The sequence below is a fragment of the Schistocerca nitens genome, chromosome 10 (genome assembly GCF_023898315.1).
Source record: "Schistocerca nitens isolate TAMUIC-IGC-003100 chromosome 10, iqSchNite1.1, whole genome shotgun sequence".
Taxonomy (NCBI): Eukaryota; Metazoa; Arthropoda; class Insecta; order Orthoptera; family Acrididae; genus Schistocerca; species Schistocerca nitens.
Genome location: NC_064623.1, coordinates 222,078,495 through 222,101,321, shown reverse-complemented (window position 1 = coordinate 222,101,321; position 22,827 = coordinate 222,078,495). Strand labels below are relative to the sequence as shown.

The following is a 22,827-nucleotide window of genomic DNA, read 5'->3' as shown; positions in this document are numbered from 1 at the left end:
ATATAGATTTAAGTGACAGGAAGTCTTTTATGAGGGTAGTTGTCCGGAGTGTAGCCATGTTTGGAAGATTGAGTAGAATGGAGAGCTACACATCAAACCATTCTTCAGACTAAAGACAACTACTTTAATAGTTGCATATAGAATTTATATTCGTTGTCTCAGTCTCAAAATGTCAACAAACAGTCCAAAGATATCATTGTACACACATGACTGCTATCTCAAGACAAATTTTCCGGTTGATTTTCTCGTGTAATAGTTTTAGTTCCTGCTATAACGACAAAAGCGGATCGCTGTTCGACCATTACAACTCTATGGGCATCATCATAAAGAAAGTAGTAGCCTTTTCCCAAACTGGAGACTGCCAAATCTACAGTTCGATTTAGAATGCTAAATAAGATGCTATTTTACTTTTCCCTGCAGACAAATCAGGGCCAGGTGTGATCGTCACGCTACCAAGAAAAGGTACCACTACCAAAGGGGATAGCATCATTGGCTTATTTATTAATAATTTGACGTTTGCACAACCATTAAGCCATCGCATAAATATTGTCCAATTGGGTGTCAGCACACACATCTCATGGGTTGGACAATGACTTTTCTTCCAAGCGAAATTTCTACGATTCCCCACCAACACACATCCACAGATTTCTGCAGAATGTTAGGAGTTCATGTCGACTAGTATGCGATCCGTATGTATTTAAGTGTCCAGGCAACAAGACGAAAAAGAAAAGGTGGAGACTTGTTATACAGCCTAATAAATTAAGGAGCCATCGAATATCATAAACCAATGCAAGACATCGTTCGGTTTTGCTAATATTTGTTCCCTCACTGGCCAGTAGTTGCAGCTCACGTCACGTGGCGTACAGTTCTTCACTATCTTTGCTGCGTCCGTTACAATACGTAAGTCCAGTTCAATCACATACAGCGCATCCACCTAACGGCTTTCACAAGAGTACATCGGTTTCTTCTGGTTTAACTCGAGAATGCCAGGAAGCATTGTGCAGCAAGCAGACACACATCCATTATGCAACGGCAGTAAGGCAAAGATAAACTGAAATATGCCACCTGCAACGCTTACACGCGAATAAGGAGGACCATCGGAGCCCAACTCAATACAGCTGCTCCACCGCGTTTCATGTTACCACATTTGGGAACAGAATTACGTTTTATACGAGGATGTCCAAAACCTGGGTATACAGCCGTCACAGGAGACCGGAAGTGTCCATTATCTCACCCGCCCCGCAGTAATAGTGTCACATGACCTATCACTCAGGAGTGTAATTTATATTTCCCGCATGTTGCGCGTATCTCCTGCGGTTAACCCAGCCTGTCGAGCCGCAACGCTTAGTCGGCTGTCCCACTCAGCTCTCCATACTATTTTTCTAATAATGGAACTTTCCTGCTCTAATACGCCTCAATAGCATGCCGTAATACATTTTAGTAGCTGGGGTACATCTGAAAGGCACTAGCTTACGAAAGAGAAGGAAGATTGTTTTCGCACCTCTTCAACGGCGAAATCATTTGAGACGGAACTCAACCTCAGACTGGAGAAGGGATGCGGAGGGTACTTGGCCGTATACATTTCAAACGAATTTATGCGATTTACGGAGGCCTTGGAAAACAGATGCGGATAGCCACAAGAGAATTTGAAGCGTCGTCAGCCCGAATGCAAGTCCAACGTGCAAACTTCTGACCTACCTTGGCTTTTTTTTTTACTTCAATCCACTCAGAGACTGTTTTTTGTTCACTGGTTAGAAACGGTGAAATCAGGAAAGAAGTACTTACCCTATCCATTTAACAAACTCTCCGTCCTTTAATGCATCCAAGGCAGTTTTAGAAACTATTTATGTTCCAAATACAGTAGTGGATGGCTCTTTTTTCTTTAAAAAACGGATTTGTAAACTGCTTCAGCGATGTAACAATGGCTGATAATTTACTTCCATCATGCAAGGATAAATAAATAAAAATAGCCAAGAAAAAATTAAGTACTCTCGTTTACTGTAAACGAATTTTGCCCATTTGTCTCCAACGTTTTTATCCAATTCCCCATTCCGAAGCTTGCAGACGTGACAGTGCAAAGTGATATTGTGAAGAGTGAATTATGCTGTTATTACTGACAAACTGAGTTTTGTACAGCTACAACAGTAATAAAATAATTAACCAAACGGATTTTTACACTTTATGCTATTGTAATGGTAATGAAAAAGTAACTGATGCACCGGATATCCTGCCTTCCTCCATACGAGTGGAATCAATATTTTCTTGGATGTCATGCTCTTGGCAACCTAGCACCTGCGATAGTTTCTGGGTCATTCCATGTCAAGTCACCCAGGCCTTGACACCAACCATGTCAGATTTTGATGAAACTTGGTACAATTACTTCTTTTATCATCCTGAAAGCACTTGTAAATTTTTTTTGCTCTATCTCTTATAGTTTTTTTTTTTTTTAAATTTTAAAGTTTTTAGATTTGGCGTTGTTTCAGCAGTCGGAAATTGTAAATTAACGTGTCCTCACAACTAAAAAAATTTGTATATTAAAGAATACTCAAGATATCAGTATGAAATTTTGGAATAAGTTTGTGTATTATATCTAAATGTTAAAAAAAATTACCATAAAGATATATTAAAATCTTCCAAATGAAAAAAATTTACAAGTTTTTTTTTTTTTTTTTTTTTTTTTTTTTTTTTTTTTTTTTTTAGCTAACGGATGTTTAGTTTTACAAAAACTGCAATATCTAGAGTCTCAGACCTGATAGAAAGCTCAAATTTTGTTTTAAAATACTCTTAATTGTATAGGCTATTAGTTAAAAGAAAAATTATGTTGGCTTTTTAACCTGTTTAATAGTTATCTAATTTTTAAAATAATATTAATTATATTTTAAAAACAAAAAATACCAAGTGACTTAGACACCGAAAATAAGTTTTTGTCTTCTTGGAGTAGCAATGTACACTTGGATTTTGTTTTGTTACTCCTGTGTTTTGAAGTAAAAAATTATCACAGTGTTAAATAGTGCTTGGATAGTATTTTATTAAGTTTATTCGAACTCTCAGTAAGTACTGTTACTTAGTTTACAGAGATTCTTTTCCAATATCCTATAAAAGTAACCAGAACAGTAATCAGACCAAAAGTGAAATCAGTATGTCAGATATTCAAACCCGTAGTGTAGGGTTATTTAAAAAATCTGACTGTTTCCAAACAACCTACACACCTTCAAAAAAGTTACAACCGGTATCAGAATTGAGTGAGGAAGAAAAAGATTTCATCCACTTACGATCTGGAATTAATCTGTGTGAATTTAAGAATATATGTTCACACCACAGCTACTACTTTTTAAATGTTTTTGAAAAGTATCAAACAACATGTGTAGACCCACTAAAAAAACACAAAAAGCCCATCAAAAAATCGTTGAGAAGTGTAGGCTTGGATCTTTCTAAACAATTACTGACAAAAAATATTAGCATAAAACCCGGACAAAAGCTTTGCTCAACATGCCGTAACTTTTGTGAGGAAAAATTAAGAGTTGAAGTCAATGAAAGTGAAACAGATGATGAAGTCATGGTTGAATTAGAATCATTGGAATCCAGAAATGAATCCCTCGTACAAACAAACATTGCTCTTGATTATTTAGGTTTAACACCGATAAAGTTTCATGGCTTGTCAGAACAAAGTAAAGGGTCTTATTTTAAAAGGAAGGTTAGCAGTATTGAAAAGACTGCAAAAAAGGCGGTTTCAAAAGCATTAAAATATGATGCACCAAGTTCTGATGATGACGAAGAAGATAAAAGTGTGGTTGAGAAAGCAAAGGATTTTGATGTAATGATTTCTCTTATGAAAGAGAAGATTTCATCTGTTGGGAGGTCTAGAAAAATCCAGATTCTGACTTTGGCTCCAGATTCTTGGAGTCGAAATAAAGTGATGAAAGAATTTAATGTGAGTGAGTACATGGTGCGACAAGCTAGAAAGCTAAAATCTGAAAAGGGTATTTTGGAAACTCCTGGTCCAAAAAAAGGTAAAACTCTTTCTGAAAATACAGTAAGACTTGTAACAGATTTTTATAAAAAGGATGAAAGTTCCAGAGTGCTACCTGGAACGAAAGACAAAGTAAGTGTTCAAGAAAATGTGTACATGCAAAAAAGACTCATTTTGTGTAACTTGAGAGAACTCTATTATTATTATTTCAAATAGGAGAATCCCGAAGTAGAAGTAGGATTTTCAAAATTTTGTTTCTTGAGACCTAAATGGTGTATCCTTGCTGGTGCTGCAGGCACACACATTGTATGTGTATGCAGTATCCACCAGAATGTTAAACTATTACTGGATGCTGTGAAAATTTAAGAATCTTATAAAGACCTAATTAAGATGCTTGTGTGCAACACAGAAAACCAAAACTGCATGCTACATCATTGCAACAGCTGTCCTGCAAATACTGCACTAACAGAGTGATTAACTGAAAAACTAAGTGAATATTATGATTTAGAAGAAGAAATTGTAATCAGTCAGTGGGTTAACACAGACAGGGCAGAAATGATCAAACAGTCTATCAGTGTTGAAGACTACATTTCTTTATTGGTTAGGTCATTGGAAAAGCTCACCCCGAACTCATTTATAGCAAAATCCCAATCAGCAGCCTTTAAAAGATTGAAAGAAGACCCACCACCCAAAACAGCAATTATTGTGCTGGATTTCAGTGAAAATTATTCCTTTGTTATACAAAATGAGATCCAAAGTTACTACTGGAAACCAGTTGGAGTTTTTCTAAGAAATGAGGAAAACAATGTTTTTGTTTCCAACCACTGTTTTATTAGTGATGACGAAGAACATGACACTGGTTTTGTTAACTTTGTACAAAAAGAAATTACAAAGTCGCTGTCATTACATCATACTGACATTGACTCAGTTCACTACTTTACAGATGGTTGTTCTGGGCAGTACAAAAATAGAAACAGTTTTAAAAATTTGACTGAACACTTGAGAGACTAATTTGAAGGCCCAACACTCTTTTTTTGCAACAAGTCATGGGAAGTCAATTTGTGATGGCCTAGGAGGAACTATTAAAAGAATTTTAAGGAAAGCCAGTCTACAGCTTTCAGACAAAGAACAAATAATGACAGCAATCAATGTGTATAAGTTTTGTGAAAGAAATATTGAAAACATTCATATTTTCACTTTACTGACAAAAAAGAAGCTGATTTGCTATGGTTAAAACTAGAAAAACGTTTTTCAGCAACCCGAACCATTCCTGGAACAAGAAGTTTTCATAACCTCAAACCACTTCCAACAAACAACCTTGAAATTAGAAGGACTACAGATAGTGTAAAACCCTCCTTAGTCTTTTCTTTCCGTTCTTTTTCTGATTGGGTTCGTGTTGAACCATCCATAAATAGCTATGTGGCTGCAAATTATGATGGTAACTGGTACTTTGGACTGGTAAAAACAATATTCAATGATGAAGAAGATGCAGAAATTCTATTTCTACATCCTTCAGGACCTGCTGCATCATTTTATTGGCCTGAAAGAGAAGATTCCTGCATAGTGCCTTTGGAGCACGTAGTCTGTGTAGTAGACGCACCTCAATCAAGCGGCACTGGGAGAATGTATTACTTCAAAAAAGACTGTATCAAAAGAACTGAAAGCTCTTGGATGAAGTGGAAAAACAATTACTCAAAAAATTCAATGTTTCATGCAATCATTTGGGTTATACATAAGTGTCGTAAGTATCTTTGTACATAATTCTAATGTAACCTACTATAATTAATAAACATGTTAAAAAGCCATCATTATTTTTGTTTTATCAAATAACCTATATGTTTAAGAGTAAATTAAAATAAATTTGAGCATTCTATCAGGTCTGAGACTCTAGATACTGCAATTCTTATAAAACAAAACATCCGTTAAAAAAGAAAAGAAAAAAATACATATATTTTTTTTCATAGAAAATATTAATATATTTTAATAGCATCATTTTTATCTTCAAATATGTATAATAAATAAACTTGCTGCAAAAATTCATGATGTTATCTAAAAGAGTTTTTAAGATAAGCAAATTTAAAGTTTTGAATACAAATTAAGTTGACCATTTCCGAAGGTTCAGAAAACGCAAAACATAAAAACTTTAAAAATTTATAAAAAAAACTGTGAGATACAGCAAAAAAATTGCAGGTGTTGTCAGGATGGTATTAGAACCATTTGAGCCAAATTTCATGAAAATCTCAGGAGGTGGGTGTAAAATTTATTTTTTATTGTGTGATTTGATATGGAATGACCCTTCTGCATGAACGGAGTTCACCTTTGTGAACTTCGCTACAGCTTGTTTTTCCAACTCCATAAACGTGTTAAACCCTTGTTCAATGAGTTATTAATCTGGACTCTATAAGGCAAAAACATTCCATCACCACATAAGAGTCGTATAAACCTCACGAACATTTGTCTAAATAGCTCCCTGCGTTTGAACCAAGATTTTCGTCACTGATAGAAAAGTAACGACACAGAGTGTTTAGGAAATTTCTGCCAAGCAACTGTTTATAAGTCCACCTCGTAGCGGAAGGAAAACAAGTGCCCAGCGTGTTATCGTTTTGGTGACGTCACGCGCTGTGGAAGCGGAGGCACTGTTCGGCTGACAGCAGTGTTGCACACGGCACATGGCTGTCGTCACCGCTCGCTTGCAAACATCCTGCCGTTACTTCACGGAAGTTCACACCTTGGCTACAACAGTTTACACATGCTCTGTACATCCTACTCCACTTCCCGTACATGAATTCCTACAACGAAAGCCGATTCCAGGAAGCGCTTTCGTCGAATCATATATCTCACCTAGAAGTTCTAATAACAGTCGGGATTCCCGGTCGAGGTACACAAACAAGCAAACACGCTGGAGTGACGAATGACTGTCTTCTACATGGCTGTCAATTGTAGTGCCCGAATATTTCCCCTTCTTAAGTCATCAATCGGCAGAAATCTTCAAACAAACCGCCTGCCACCGTCTTCCGGGAAGAATAACCTTTTAAATTTGTTTTACACTAAGAAAAAACTGCTTTACGCTTGTCTAAGACTGCTGCAGCGAAGTACGCGTGACGTTTAAACGAGCAAAAACTCACGGAACCTTTCCAGAGACATTTCTCAGCGATTTCCAAAGCATCTACCTTGTCCATACGGGGTTTCGACGCTCGTTCAGTAGACAGTTGCAGTTGCACTACGTATGGGTGATCGTATGCGATTGCTGCCACTCTTACTTTCGGAATACGTTAACTAGATTCTATAACTTTCAGTGCGATAGGATCTGCAGCTGTGATGCATTTTTTGAAAGATTTCGTGATGCCTTCAGCTGCCATCCTCTTTATCACGTACGCTTGTATAATTCCGGTCTTAGGCCATATTCAAGTATTTTAAGGATGGGCTTCTGGTAGGAAACTATTCACTGTATGTCGTTGCTCCTACGACTATGTTACGCTCGTAGAATAAATCCGAGATTTTTTACGCTCGAAACATACATGGCATAATTACGCGTAAAACACCTCGGATTTATTTTATGAGCATGACATGGGAGTCATAGGAGCAACGATATACATGGAATAATTCACTACTAAAAACCATTGATAAATACTTGAAAATGGCCTACAGCCGGAATTGTACAATCGTACTTGAAGGAGAGAAAGGCAGCTGAATGTTTCACGAAATCTATCAAAAAATTTATTAGATTGCTTCCAAAAGTAAGTTTTCTGCTTTACATACAAATAAATGTCTCTTTAAAACAAGACAAAAGATGAGAGGGAGGTTCAAACCACCAATAATACTGCAGCTCAATAACAGGCTAGTAGAGCGATGTCCAAACTTCTTTTCATGAAGGAAATTGTTGTGGGTCCGTAGTTCATATTTCAGGAACAATTCTTCTAGCGATACACTTCATATAAATATTTCAGTCACACTCGATTCAAGACCGACTTCTGTGGGGTGGAACATGAATGGCCATGTTATTATCCGGTAAATACTGATGCCACATAATGAGGGTTGTCTTGAAACAAAGACTGGAAAAAAACTGAAGTTAGAAGAGGTATTTCATGGTTCAACTACGAGAGAAGAAGTATTCCTGGGGCCTCACCTGACCAGCACAGAATTCGTTCCCTCTAACTGTGAAACAAAAGTATAGTTGCTCTGCATGCCAGTTTCAACATTAAATGGTCGATATGAAGCACACAGTACTTGGTAACAGAACTGTAGCCATTTACGATGGAGGTGCTTACTGCTCTAGTTTACGGTACAACTAATGAGGTTGAATAGCCACTGATCGTTCAAAGACACACATCGTTGTTGCGGGATAAAGCTTTATTTGAGCTGATTGAATCTGTCGACGTAGAGAACAGTCAATTATGTTACATTGCTACATTCTTGTAGTACACGTCAGAATGCATAAATGATACCTTGCAATACACCCCTGAACACGTCAATACGAGTAAATGACACCTTGCAAAAACACAAAAAGAAAATCGAATCGAAATGTGGAACACATGCCTTCATGTGACGTAAAAATATCACACCACCTCACCCCCCCCCACTCCATTGAGCATTTGACCTACTGGAGCACAAGCAATACTTCGTAACTAAAGTAATTAACAAGACATCCAATCTGGCTACTACAGGTAGGTACAAACCCGCAGAAGTCGTGGCTGTGATGTACCTTCTGTGGATTAGTCCGTGAACGATGGATTTACTAACGTATAGCTGATGAAAATCACAGCAGTAGTGCCGATATGAAACATAAAATAGGACAGCGGCAAATCACTAACAGTGTGTTCCGGTCAAACTGTCTTTTGCTGCATTCAGATTAAATACTGGATGACCGTGTAAAGAGTTACCGAGTTATATCCTATGAATGTGGAACGATCAATGATGCATAAATGACTGTTCAAGTTTATACCATCGCCGGTAATTTCCAAGAATGATTGCCTATCGACGTCGCGAGGTCCAAACGATACATATCTAACGTGCGATCGCAATTCGATCATGCGACTCTGGTGGCTGGCGTTGTGATCAATTATTTGTGATTGTCATTTTTATGTTTTCCGTCGTTCCCTTAGTTGCTCTAAATTACATGCCGCCGCGAATTATTTGTGAGTTGCTAGGGAATCCCAGACGATTTATGTCGTTTGTGAGTGGGATGTCTGGAAGAATACATGGTTCTACTCTTCCAAATTATCCATCCAGATCGCTGTAATGGGCTTTCACATGATAACAACACCGACGACGAGCAAGGTACGTCGTCTCCTTCTCAATTATAAGTATTTTTGTAACGCTATTCTTTTGTCGTTGCTGTAGCGACCACCGTAAATATACTCATAATGCCTGCCACCAGAGTCGCACAATCGATTTACAATCACACGTTCGATATGTATCGTCTGGACCCCGTGACTTCGATAGGCAATCATTCATGCAAATTACCCCATCGCCACATTAAAAATCCGTTAATTCCACGGGAATAAAATGTATATACAAACAATGGATGTGAACTACAGACGAATGGAGTAATGTTACCATTTGAAGAAATTGGTATGTGACAAGTGAGACAACGTTTAAGAACTGAAGAAACCTTCAAAATGAGATTGATACATAGGTTATATACATAATGTTTTAGTTCCTTCGTCATACAGTTTCGTGGGGTTTTTCTGCGTTATGTACGTCGTCTACAGTTCATAAAATGGCTCTGCTAAACAACGTCGTTACATAAATCTACCACATGGTTTGATTGTAAGCTCTGTAAGCAGTGTTGCGTAAGACTTTGTGAAGATAAGCGTCCCTAGGATTAAGAGATCAAAAATTATCTCGCTAGAAAGAGCGATACAACTGATAAGTCAATTAAGTGCTGTGGCAAATGCGTCACCACTTTCCTCTTCCAAGTAGTAAGCATCAAAAAAACCATCGCCGATAAGACATAGAGCTTGTTTCTGATTTCACGCTCGATTACGGCTAGTCACAGGGATCAGATGTTTTAGACAAAAAAAAAACTGTAAGAAAATAGCAGTGAGCACTAAACCTCACGTCTTCCGTCAAGAGTCTCCGATCCAAATATAGATAGCAGCTAAATACTAATTAAATTCCATCTTGTTTCATAGGCGAGTGCAGAGAATTTACATTCATAAACTTAAAACCCAACACGCAAGCAATTTACATACCACTGCCATCTGCAACATATTCCGTCGAGAACAGAAAATGTGTACTGCGTGTCATTTGCCATGACTGGATACAATACCCTGCCAGCAAATAAAATAATTAGCCTTCAATCGCAACTATTACGTCCACGACAACAATCAGTTACGCTAATCTTCATCCAAAGAACTTCGCAGTAAATATTGCGTACACGAAGAACAACGATCCCAATACGCGAAACCAAAGAGCGTCGAACAAACGTTTTACTCCTGGAACGAAAAATAATAACACTTAATAAAATAATAAAAAACCTTACAGGCCTGAATGATGCACTGTCAACTTATGCCAGAAAACATGTTAAACAAATCATAGCTACCAGTGCGATTATTTAAAAACCATGTAAATGCATTAAGCCATTAATCAGTAAATAACTATATCGCTGATTCCACACAGGGACAGAAAATAATATAATGGAGCACCTGCCCAAAAAAATAATTTGACACCTAGTGGTACGTTTTGCCAATATTAAGTGAATATAGCTACCAATATGCAAAAAAAAAAAAAAAAAAAAAAAAAAATTAAAGTTTGGAAGCAGTGTGTAATCTTACGTAAATTTTAGATTTAGAGCAATTCGTTAATTATGATAAGCACACCAAAAATATTGAGCAATGGAGACTTCATAAAAATTACCTGTTGAGATACAACAAACCAGTTGTTTAGCACAAAGCCTAGAGTGGAACACTTAAAATCACAAATGAAATCGAATGTAAGTGGGCAGGGTACGTATAGCCAAGAAAGTTGATGGTGATTTATTGAGGAGTTCTTTGCTGGGCTCCGAACGACAATTTCATGAACAGTGGGTAGATGACATTAGAAAACATGAAAGATGGAAACTTGCCGCCTCTTTTTCGCAGGAACGTCCAGAATTCGCCCAAAGCGATCTACGGAAATGTCTGGAAAATTAAATTTGATGGCCGAACGGGGATCTGAACCGTTATCTCTCGAATAATGAGTCAAGTGTCAACCACGCGCCACCTCGACCGATAATATTTAGGAGTGTGGCACAACAAATCTCTTATTTCTGTAGTTATGCTTTGGAGAGACACGAACAGGGAGCGCTTACTAATCCCCTTTCAAACATTCGTCCACGACCAGCTATAGTATTTGTAAAATATAAAATGGTCCATCTCTACATTTCGCTCTGTTCGACCTGTTATAAGGAAATATTTAAATAAACATTTGCATAACTAGCACGCCACAAAGTCACATTCTACCGCTAATGATACATAACAACATGACACCAATAAGCGCCAAAACTATTCTGGGGTAGGCATGGTCTGACAGATGAAGCCGCAGTCAATCGGGAATTTTTGCTTTAAATCGTTTAATTCCGCTATCGATCTCTTGAAATTATATTATCATATGGTTACACACCTAACGCCTTCCACGATCCCTTTAAATTATGCTAATCCATGACTTCTGCTGCCAGTGCCATCTTTTATGGTTATCTTTCCCTGGGGGTCTGAGATAAAATTAATGGCAGGTCATTTTCCTTTGTAACAGTCTTTGGACCAATTGTTTAACTGACCAGTGCTACTGAGTATTTCATCTTAAATAAACAGCACAATATACCTTTGATTTAATTCCACACTCGTGGAACTCACACACTACTCATGGAGACGTGTCAACTGTAGTTTGTGATGGTAGCGCCCCTTGAAATACTGACTATGGTGACACACTGATCCGTTGTGTAGTCCGAGACCTAGGTGATATTGAAAACGAGTTTCGGTTGTGATGTGGTGAAGTGAATGTGAAATGAAGACAGTGTCATGTGAAGCTAAAACTGCAAGAGTACCTGTATCACATAGTGGGCAGCGACCGAGTCCTTTAGTATATGTAATACACACGAAAAATGCAAGGTGTGTGAGAAGTTCACTATGCAACTTTTTCCAGCGTTTTGACCCTATCTTACCAGTGACGACTATTATAACCACCCAACTTCTATCTAACGATCGGCCAACATCGTGAACCCCCAATAAAACGTACAGACGGTGCTCAATTCGTGAAGTGGCCAGGTGTCCTGTACCGCTCATTGCTAATCTCCTCTTGGGTATCCGATATCTACCAGCGTGAGCCATGTATGCGGCCTTACACCCGGATCAGAACAACGAAAGTGGTTTAACAACTAGTCGCTACCCTCACAACAATGGAAAACTTAGTAAACAAAATCGTTCTGATCCATCTATATATATTACGCTGTTTCGGCTACTGTAATCTTCTGATCTTTAACGTTAAAGGAACACAGAATTAGAGGTACTTGCTGTATACCACCATGTTTGAAAAAATTAAAACTCACTACTACATAATCTGACAGTAAATGTGTAAGTTTCTAAATCTTAGTGAGTTAACTTCTTAAAATTTGTTTTAAATTTTAATTTCTCCATCTTCTGTAGCCACATAATTCGTTAAAAACCTTTCACTGTGTGTGCCATTAATCTCAATTGCAGATTTGTTGGTGCCGTAGCCGAAACTATGCAACAAATGTATTAAGCGATCTAGGTTTTTATTCGCGAAGTACTCACAATGTCGCTAGCTCATTTGTATAAATTTAGTTCCTTTATTAACAACTGCATAGGCTTGACTGTGCCTTCTGTCGTCTCCGCCTCCTAACGAACACTTGTGAATCGTCCGCGCCATTGCTTTTGGTTCTTACTGCCGAGATCTTAAACACATAAAAGAATCTGTTAGCGAATGGCGTTAGTTAGCTGCGAAATGATACAGCTGTAACAGACCTGCTAGGCGAACTCAGTATTCCAGATTAACGTAAGTATTCACTACTCAACTACACAGCTGTTACTGCGGCGGCCATATTGGGCGTTCTGGTACACGTGAACCGGCGACACGTCTACTCTTCATCCGCCTCGATTTATGTGGGTATAGTAAGCAAACCAGTCGCTGTTTCAAGTTTTCATACGATTTGATGAACGATTAAACAGTCTTTGCAGCCTGATCAGATGGAGTTGTTACACAAATAGCCTTGTTGAAACATGTGCAGGCGCTGGAGGAAATAACGGAAATTAGCTATCGAAAAGATTATGAAAGGATACGATTTTCATGTTTTAGCTTACTTACACTGTACTGCCTTGCGATTTCAGTGTGTCATGAATACCAACAAACAGTGCAATGTAAATAATGTAGAAAATGATTATTCCGTTTCATAAACCTTCCGTTAACTCAATATTTATGTAACCACATTTTTAGCTGGTTGCTGCTTAAATTATAATTCTTCAAACTGTAAAGCAGGCACAGCATATAGGAAATATGTCAGCATTCGACAAGACTGCGAGGAAACGAAGTATTTCCGCCAGCATCACGACCATAAGGTCTACATGCAGCTGTAACCAGACAACGAGCCTCCAGTGATTTGAAAACTAGTTAGTAATGAAATAAATCGTATCCAAATTCAGGAAGGTGCCCGATTACATGATTATTACAGCCACGCAAATCACAGATTTAAATCATTGCAGTTGGCTATCCGCAGTGGATACAATGAGCCGATCACTTTGCTATTCTGATCCAGGTGGGTTGGGCGTCGGAGCTTACCGTTGCTCTTGAAGGCGGTGGCCGTGTCGAAGGAAGGCGCCCTCATGGGGTGTTTGTCCTTGAAGGACCTCTCGAGGAAGGGCGGCGTGCTGATGGAGACGGCGGGCAGGGACTCCCCCCTGGTGAGCGGCGGCCGGCCCACCCCCGCGGGCCCGTGGTCGTCGGCCAGCAGCCGCTTCGAGTCGGCGCCGTGGTCGTCGTCGCCCGGGTCGGCCGACGCGGACAGGCCGCGCTTGAGGCCCCCCGGGGGCCGGTGGGAGGCGACCGCCGCCGCCAGCGCGTGGTGCGTCGCCGACAGGTGCGGCAGCCGCACGCGCACCATGTCGTGCTCGGGGGCGGAGGAGCGGCCGCCGCCCCCGGCGCCGGCCGTCGCGCCGCCCGGCGGGGGCGGCACCGGCTGGTACTCGGCCAGCAGCCCGCCCGTCGCCCCCGCCGCCACCGCCGCCGCGGCCGCCGCCGCCGCGCTGCTGCGCGAGTGGTGCATCGCGTACCCCTGCGGAGGCGGCGGGGGCGGCCCGGGCGCCACCTGCTGCTGCTGCTGCTGGGACTGCGCCTGCCGGCCGCCGCCCCCGCCGCCGCCCCCGCCGCCGCCGCCGCCCCCGTGGGCGCCGGGCGTCAGCTCGACCAGCCCCGCCGTGCCGTTCTCGTGCACGCCGGCGCGCGCGTGCATCTGCTGCGGAGGAGGCTTGCCCTGGTGGGCGCGCTTCATCTGCCGCGCCGCCTCCAGCACCAGCTCGATGCGGTCGGCGCCCTCGTAGTTGACGCAGCCGCGGCACACCGCCTCCGTGAAGTCGTGCAGCATGGCCCACGGCATGCGCGGCAGGTCGCACAGGTAGCAGTGCTGTCTCTTCCCTAGCACCGACATCCTCATCGAAATTGTTCCAGTCCCTCCTCCGCGTCGGGGGAGGACGCGCGTACTGACCACCTAACGACAACAACAACAAACACACACGCCCACAGTACCTGTCCGTGACGCACTGCCTGGCGCACTATAATATCATTTCGCCCGCGAGAACGCTCCGTGCATCCCGAGAAAACACTTTTATCCGTTCCCCCCACTTTGACACGTGAGACGTATGACAGGGACCTCTGTGTCTCTCTCTAACTTCCACTGGCAGTGACGTGCAGCACAGAACTGGACGCCTCCGCCCGGCCGCAGCCAGTCGCGGCCCCCACCCCTCGGCGCCCGGCTGTGACGTGGCAGGCTGCGCCGCGCTACGGCGCATGCGCTACAACGAACTGCCGGTTTGTCTGTTTTAAAGCCGACGGACGGGTCTACAGTACTGGCACGGCGCAGCGTTGCCGTTACTCGGATGTAGGCCGGCGCACTTGCTTCTGGTGCAAAACACCAACCACTGCGACACTCCCATGTGCAGATAGTAAACACTCTATTTGGTAACACCACAACAAGCAACTATCTGAACCGAGAAGCTATTCCTACAGAAACACGGCTTTTACTGTACGAAAACGTGGCAAATAGCACACAGAACAAACAATCACTGTACTTGTACACCGAAGCTCTTCATGTGATAGGTTCGCAACGTAAACACCACTCGAGGCTAGGCCTGTTCCACCTGGCTGAATGCTGCCGCCCCTTGTAAACGACTGACTGTCCTGTCCCAGCTGACTACTCGAGACACGTCACACACACACATCACTAGACCGGCAATACCGTACATAGTATCATTGGTGTCACCGAAGTCGGCACCTTAGAATCGCACTATGGTGCCAAGCGCAAAAGGACTTGTAAACAGCTGTTTGTTCACTGAGAAAATTGTAAAACGGAGGTAAAATGATATAGCTACGTTACCTTTAGAGTTTCAACACAAAGGTCAATACTTGTGTTTCGCTATAATTTTTCGTACAGCAGACGGAAGATACAAAGAAATGAACATGTGTCACTGCAAGCATAACTAGAGACATTTTACGTATCTTCGAGCATCAAAACGGATAAAGGGATTAGTGAACACAGGGTTGGCGTAACGAGATTGAATATTGTGACCCCCAAATCCTCCGAAACCAAACGAAAAATATACCTGTTCATAAAAGCAGATAAAAATTCACCTGACGCCTTCCAAATTAAATATAAGTGTAGAGCAGATGTGACTTGAACTCAAAGAAATAGTATCGGCAGCAATTGAGAGATTTATACCAAATAAGTTAAAAAACTACGGAGCTGATCCTCCTTGGTACACAAAACGGATCAGAATACTGTTGCGGAAACAACGAAACGAACGTGTCAAATATAAACAGACGCAATCTCTCCAAGATAGGCGATCTATTACAGAAGCTCGAAATTTAGCCCGGTTTTCAATGCGAGATGGCTATAATAGTTTCCACAACGAAACTTTGTCTCGAAACCTGGCAGAAAATCCAAAGATATTCTGGTCGCATGTGAAGTATGTTAGCGGAAATACACAGTCAATGCCTTCTCTGCGCGATAGCAATGGAGATAGCATCGAAGACGGTACTGCCAAATCAGAGTTATTAAACACACCCTTCCGAAATGCCTTCACAAAAGAAGACGAAGTAAATATTCCAGAATTCGAATCAAGAACAGCTGCCAGCATGAGTAACGTAGAAGTAAATATCCTCGGAGAATTGAGGCAACTTAAATCACTTAATAAAAGCAGGTCCAGACTGTATACCAATTAGCTTCCTTTCAGAGTATGCTGATGAATTAGCTCCATACTTAACAATCATATACAGCCGTTCCCTCGACGAAAGATCCGCACCCAAAGACTGGAAAGTTGCACAGGTTACACCAATACTCAAGAAAGGTAGTAGGAGTAATCCACTTAATTACAGGACCATATCATTAACGTCGATATACAGCAGGATTATGGAACATATATTTTGTTCGAACATTATGAATTACCTCGAAGAAAACGGCATATTGACACACAGTCAACACGGATTTAGAAAACATTGTTCTTGTGAAACACAACTAGCACTTTATGGCATGAAGTGTTGAGTGCTACTGCCAAGGGATTTCAAATTGGTTCCGTATTTCTGGATTTCCGGAAGGCTTTTGACACTGTACCATACAGCCGGCTTGTAGTGAAATAGCGTGCTTATGGAATATCGTCTCAGTTGTGTGACTGGATTCGTGATTTTCTGTCATCGAGTAAAACAGAAGGGGTTTCTGGCGTTCTCCAAGGTAGTGTTATAGGCCCTCTGCTGTTCCTTATCTATATAAACGATTTGGGAGACAATCTGAGCAGCCGTCTTAGGCTGGTTGCAGAAGACGCTGTCTTTTATCGACTAGTGAAGTCATCAGAAGATGAAAACAAATTGCAAAACGATTTCGACTAGATATCTGCAGGATGCGGAAACTGGAAATTGACTCTCAATAACGAAAAGTGTGAGGTCATCCACATGAGAGCTAAAAGGAATCCGTTAAACTTCGGTTACACCTTATCTCAGTGAAATATAAAGGCCGTAAATTCAACTAAATACTTTGGAATTACAATTACGAACGACGAAAATGGGAAGGAATACATAGAAAATGTTGGGGGGGAGAGCTTACCAGAGACTACGTTTTATTGGGAGGACACTTAGAAAATGTAACAGATCTACTAAGGAGACTGCCTACACTACGTTAGTCCGTCCTTTTTTAGAATACTGCTGCGTGGTGTGGGATTCTTACCAGATAGGATTGACGGAGTACGTCAAAAAAGTTCTAAGAAGGGCAGCACATTTCGTATTATCGTGAAATGACGGAGAGAGTGTCACTGAAACGATTCAGTGTTTGGGATGGACATCATTACAACAAAGGTGTTTTTCGTTGCGGATTAATCTTCTCAAGAAATTCCAATCACCAACTTTCACCTCCGAATGGGAAAATATTTTTTGATGCCGACCTAGATAGGGAGAAACGAGAACCTACTTATGGAGAAACGATCACCATGATGAAATAAGGGAAGTCAGAGCTCGTACGGAAAGATACAGGCGTTCGTTCTTTCCGTGCACTGTTCAAGATTGGAATAATTGGGAAGGTTGTTCGATGTACCCGCTGCCAGGCACTTAAATGTGATTTGCAGAGTATCCATGTAGATGTAGATGCACTATAGGCAACCAGAATGGTTCAAGTGGCTCTGAGCACTATGGGACTTAACTTCTGAGGTTATCAGTCCCCTAGAACTTAGAACTAATTAAACCTAACCAACTTAAGGACATCACACACATCCATGCCCGAGGCAGGATTCGAACCTGCGACCGTAGCGGCCGCGCGGTTCCAGACTGTCTATGGGCAACCCTAAATAATTACAATAAAGATTGTTTTACCTGAAAAACCGGCAGTTTTATACTAGTTCACCTGCACATTAAGGGGTTTAATAATTTTGTATTTTCAGACGTAGTTTAATGATGCGGTTTTAACCAGTTTTGATCAACTTCGGCTTTTCTTCGAATAGTATATTCGTTATGTAAGTGCTCTTATAAGTAGAACGTGTTATTTGTGATTGACGACAACTGTCTTATTTATTTGAGTGTTATTACGAAAACTATGTTTTACACGTGTGTATATGCAACCTGCTGTTCTTCTCATAACACGATTCGTGTATGTGGTAAGCTCAACTAGTACGCAAATATTTGCTCGACTGCAGAACTTATTTAGATCACCTCCTAAAGCTTACGCCATTTCGTTTCAGAAAATCATCGTAATGTCATTCACAAACTCCCTGACGCCGGAATTTTATCTCACCAAACGTCGGGCTTCAGTAAAAGATGCGTCTTTGCCAGTCTAGTAATGTACACTCATGCTCATAAATTAAGGATAATTGCAGAATGTGGTGCCACACAGCAAGGCACTACACAAAACTGGCGCTAATAGCACAGGCACCTAGGGAACATGCACGACACAGATCTATAACTCCACAGTACTGGTGATAAGTTGAGAAAATCGTCCCGAAACACATGTGCTACAAAACGCCACTGTTTCCTGCGCATCTACACCAACATCAATATGGGATATGATCACCGTGCACACGTACACAGGCCGCACAACGGGTTGGCATACTCTGGATCAGGTGGTCGAGCAGCTGCTGAGGTATAGTCTCCCATTCTTGCACCTGTGCCTGTAGGAGCTCCTGAAGTGTCGTAGGGGTTTGAAGACGTGCAGCGATACGTCGACCGAGAGCATCCCAGACGTGCCCGATGGGGTTTAGGTCCGGAGAACAGGCAGGCCACTCCATTCGCCAGATATCTTCTGTTTCAAGGTACTCCTCCACGATGGCAGCTCGGTGCGGCCGTGCGTTATCATCCATCAGGAGTAAGGTGGGACCCACTACACCCCTGAAAAGGCAGACTCCTGATCTGTTTCAGTTCCTCTGTCAAAGACATGCAACGATGTACGTGCACCAATCATAATCCCACCCCACACCGTCAAACCATGACCTCCATACAGGTCCCTTTCAAGGACATTAAGGAGTTGGTATGTGGTTGCTGGTTCACGCCAGATAAAAACCCTCCGAGTATCACTGTTCAGACTATACCTGGACTCGTCCGTGAACATAACTTAGGACCACTGTTCCAATGACCATGTAGTGTGTTCTTGACACCAGGCTTTACGGGCTCTCCTGTGACCAGCGGTCAGTGGAATGCACCTTGCAGGTCTCCACGCGAATAAACCATGCCTGTTCTCAGTCGTCTGTAGACTCTGTGTCTGGAGACAACTGTTCCAGTGGCTGCGGTGCGGTGAGGTCCCGAGCAAGGCTACCTGCAGTACTCCGTGGCCGTCTGCGGGCACTGATGGTGAGATATCGGTCTTCTTGTGGTGTTGTCCACTGTGGACGTCCCGTTCTGTAGCGCCTGGACACGTTCTCTGTCTGCTGGAATCGTTGCCTTAATCTTGAGATCACACTTTGTGGCACACGGAGGGCCCGTGCTACGACCTGCTGTGTTTGACCAGCCTCCTGTCGCCTTAGTATTCTACGCCTCATAACGTCATCAATATGTGTTATCTGAGCCATTTTAAATAAACAGTCACCATTAGAACGTCTGAAAACGTCTGCACACTTACTCGCTGCAGCGTACTCTGACATGCACCAACACACCTCTGCGTATGTGGACTGCTGCCAGCGCCACCGTGCGACCACCGCATGTCAAATGCACCGCATGGTCACACCCCGACGTGATTTAAACCCGCAAACCGCCCACCACAGCGTTGTTTCACCAAGTATCAGCATTATCCCTAATTTATGAGCATGAGTGTATGTCTTTGAGGTAAGTTAATCTACTGCAGCTCCCCTGGCGTTTTATTCGCATAGTGTTCACCTGTTTTGAACACTCGTTTTCGTTTGACGTCAGAACCAAAATTGCCGGTGTTGCGATAGTTGCCTGCTGGGTAGTTTGGCACATGAATGGTGAAAGTGAGATTATGAAGGAATAATCTATTTAAAGAAAAAGAAAAAAAACGAAATCTCGTAACAAAATGTAGGAACAAGCAATGATAATGGAATTTATTAATGACCAAAACAGAATTCATAGTCGAATAGTTCTTGTCAAAGGTCGGGTGGTAAATTGTTCATACTCGTGACTGAGAACTGAAGGAATAGGAAAAGTGCCATCCAAACATTTCAGAACATATGCACTTATTTGCTCGAAAAAGTATGGACTTCCAAACACATCATACGATGTGTGGAACGCAGTAAATAGCGCCTTTTTACTTTGTCTTTGTATGTATGTAAATGCTTTTTGCTTCCAAATACTTCGTCTCTCTTGTAGAACACTAGTAGGAAGAAAAAAAAAAAAAAAAAACAGAACCTTGTGTAACTTTTCAGTGTGCTACGAAAACAAAGGAAACACCATAACAACGATTAAGAAGACATGAAAGCTCAAAACCCATTTCTACACTGGGAGTGAGCCCAACTAGGATAGAGTGACTTCCGATGCTATTAGCAGACGCCGCCGTAGGCCCTTGTCCGTGCGCATGAGCAGTCAGCAGTATACCCCGATGATTGATGATGATGATCGTTTTGTGGGGCGCTTATCTGCGGTCATCAGCGCCCGTACAAAGTCCCAATTTTTCCACAGTCTAGTTTGTACAGAGTCCAATCTATCGACTGTCACGAATGATGGCGATGATGATGACAACATGACGAGGACAACACGAACACCCAGTCCCCGGGCAGAGAAAAGGGTCATAGTTCGCCAGTTCGTTACTACCTACTCCCCATCTCCAAAGATAACTTGTCGTCTCCCTCACTTATAAGTAGCCACAGATGCATAGCAGTTTAAAAATAATAGCGCTATAGTATAATTGCTGAACTAATCATTTTTAATAAATTTTTTTATATCAGTACTTAGTATATCGCTTCAGCATATCTTTCAAGAAATTGCAGTAGAGATAAATATATTATCTGAAAAAGATTTGCACAAAAATTTGAAAACCATCTGTAGCATTATGAAAGCAACAAAAATGGCATGTTGACTTATATCTCGTATTCTATACCTGTCAGCATTTTTTCCGAGCGAGGTGACGCAGTGGTTAGCACGCTGGACTCGCACTCTGGAGGACAACGGTTCAAAACCGCGTCCGGCCATCCTGATTTAGGTTTTCTGTGATTGCCCTAAATCGCTCGAGGAAAATGCCGGGATGGTTCCTTTGAAAGGCCACGGCCGATTTCCTTCCTCGTCCTTCCCTCATACGATGGGACGGATGACGTCACTGTTTGGTCCCCTCCACAAAATCAACCGAGCAAACAGTCCGTCGCTCATCCTTCACTTTCACCTCTGACAATCTTTATTAATGTGAAAACTGCCAAATTTTCGCTGTGGTCCGGACTCCACGTTATACTGCAGGCTTCCCAATAACTGCGTGGGTGAGTCAGTTCAGCGGTCTGCAGAAGGCAGCGGTATGCTGCCTGCACTCGAACCTACCTTCGGGCTGGTCACAGCTTTTCACACATGCTCACTTATATACCGTGCGATTCCGTGACGATGTTACAAATTTTCAGGGCTGATGGACGAGGGTAACCACTTTAATTTGAAATAAATAGTTCTGACAGTGGAATACATTTTGTTTCTAAGACTGCTGGGTAGGAAGCTTTCACATGTACAGACGAACAAGAAAAAATGTGTCTGGTGAACATGGGTTCTAAAATGCACACCTCAATAGCTGTAAACACTTGTTCATCTTCTCTGCTGTGAAAACCATCTCTCCTACGCGACAATACGGCAGCAAGTGGCGTGCACTGCTTAAATCGTGTAATTTATGTGAAAGTGATGGTATTCAGTTATCTGTTATTGTTTTTAATTTTTACTCAACACAACACTACCACGTAAACAAAATTGCAGCTACGCCAGGAAAGTCGTGCGAAGCCGGGGTCGCTACCAATTAGATATTTTCTTCTCCCGCGTTAGTGAAGCTCCTTTCAGAGCTATAGCTTTATTCTCAAGGCCTACGTTCACATTTTACACTGAAGAGCCAAAGAATGTCGTACACCTGCCTAATGTCACGTAGGGACCCAGCGAGCACGCAGAAGTGACGCACCACGACGTCGCGCGAACTCGACTAATGTCTGAAGTAGTGCTGGAGGGAACTGACACCTTGAGTCTTGCGAGGCTGCGCATAAATCCGTAAGAGTGTGACAAGGTCTGAGCTCTCTTCTTGACAGCACGTTGCATAGCATCCTAGAAATGCTCAACAATGTTCATGTCTGGCGAATTTGGTGGCTAGCGGAAGTGTTTAAACTCGGAAGAGTTTTCCTGGAGCCACTCTGTAATAATACTGGACATGGGGGGTGTTGCATTGTCCTGCTGGAATCGTCCAGGTCCTTCGTAATGCACAATGGACATCAATGGATCAAGGTGATCAGACAGGATGCGTACGTACGTGTCACTTGTCAGAGTCGTATCTAGACATATCAGGGGTCTCATGTCACTCCAACTGCAACCTCCCCACACCGTTTCAGAGTCTCCACCAGCTTGGACATTACCCTGCTGACGCGCAGGGCACATGGATTCATGAAGTGTGAAAGGGTCCTGTAGCCACCTTTCATTGCCAACTCTCGTAGTGGTCAAGTCGGCAAAGAGGTTTCCGCTACTTGTGAGAAATCCACCTGCGTTAGGTTGGTGGCGGAAAT

General features: G+C 42.1%; 1 protein-coding gene across 1 annotated transcript in view; it reads right to left on the bottom strand.

Moving 5' to 3' along the window:
• The window catches only part of LOC126210022 (interferon regulatory factor 2-binding protein 2-B), an 82,106-nt gene extending 67,213 nt beyond the window's left edge, over positions 1-14,893 (bottom strand). Inside the window, exon 1 of the mRNA XM_049939126.1 lies at positions 13,742-14,893. Coding sequence (XP_049795083.1) covers positions 13,742-14,612 — 871 coding nt within the window. The 5' untranslated portion in view covers positions 14,613-14,893. The remainder of the gene's footprint in view (positions 1-13,741) is intronic.
• Positions 14,894-22,827: the final 7,934 nt, after the last annotated feature.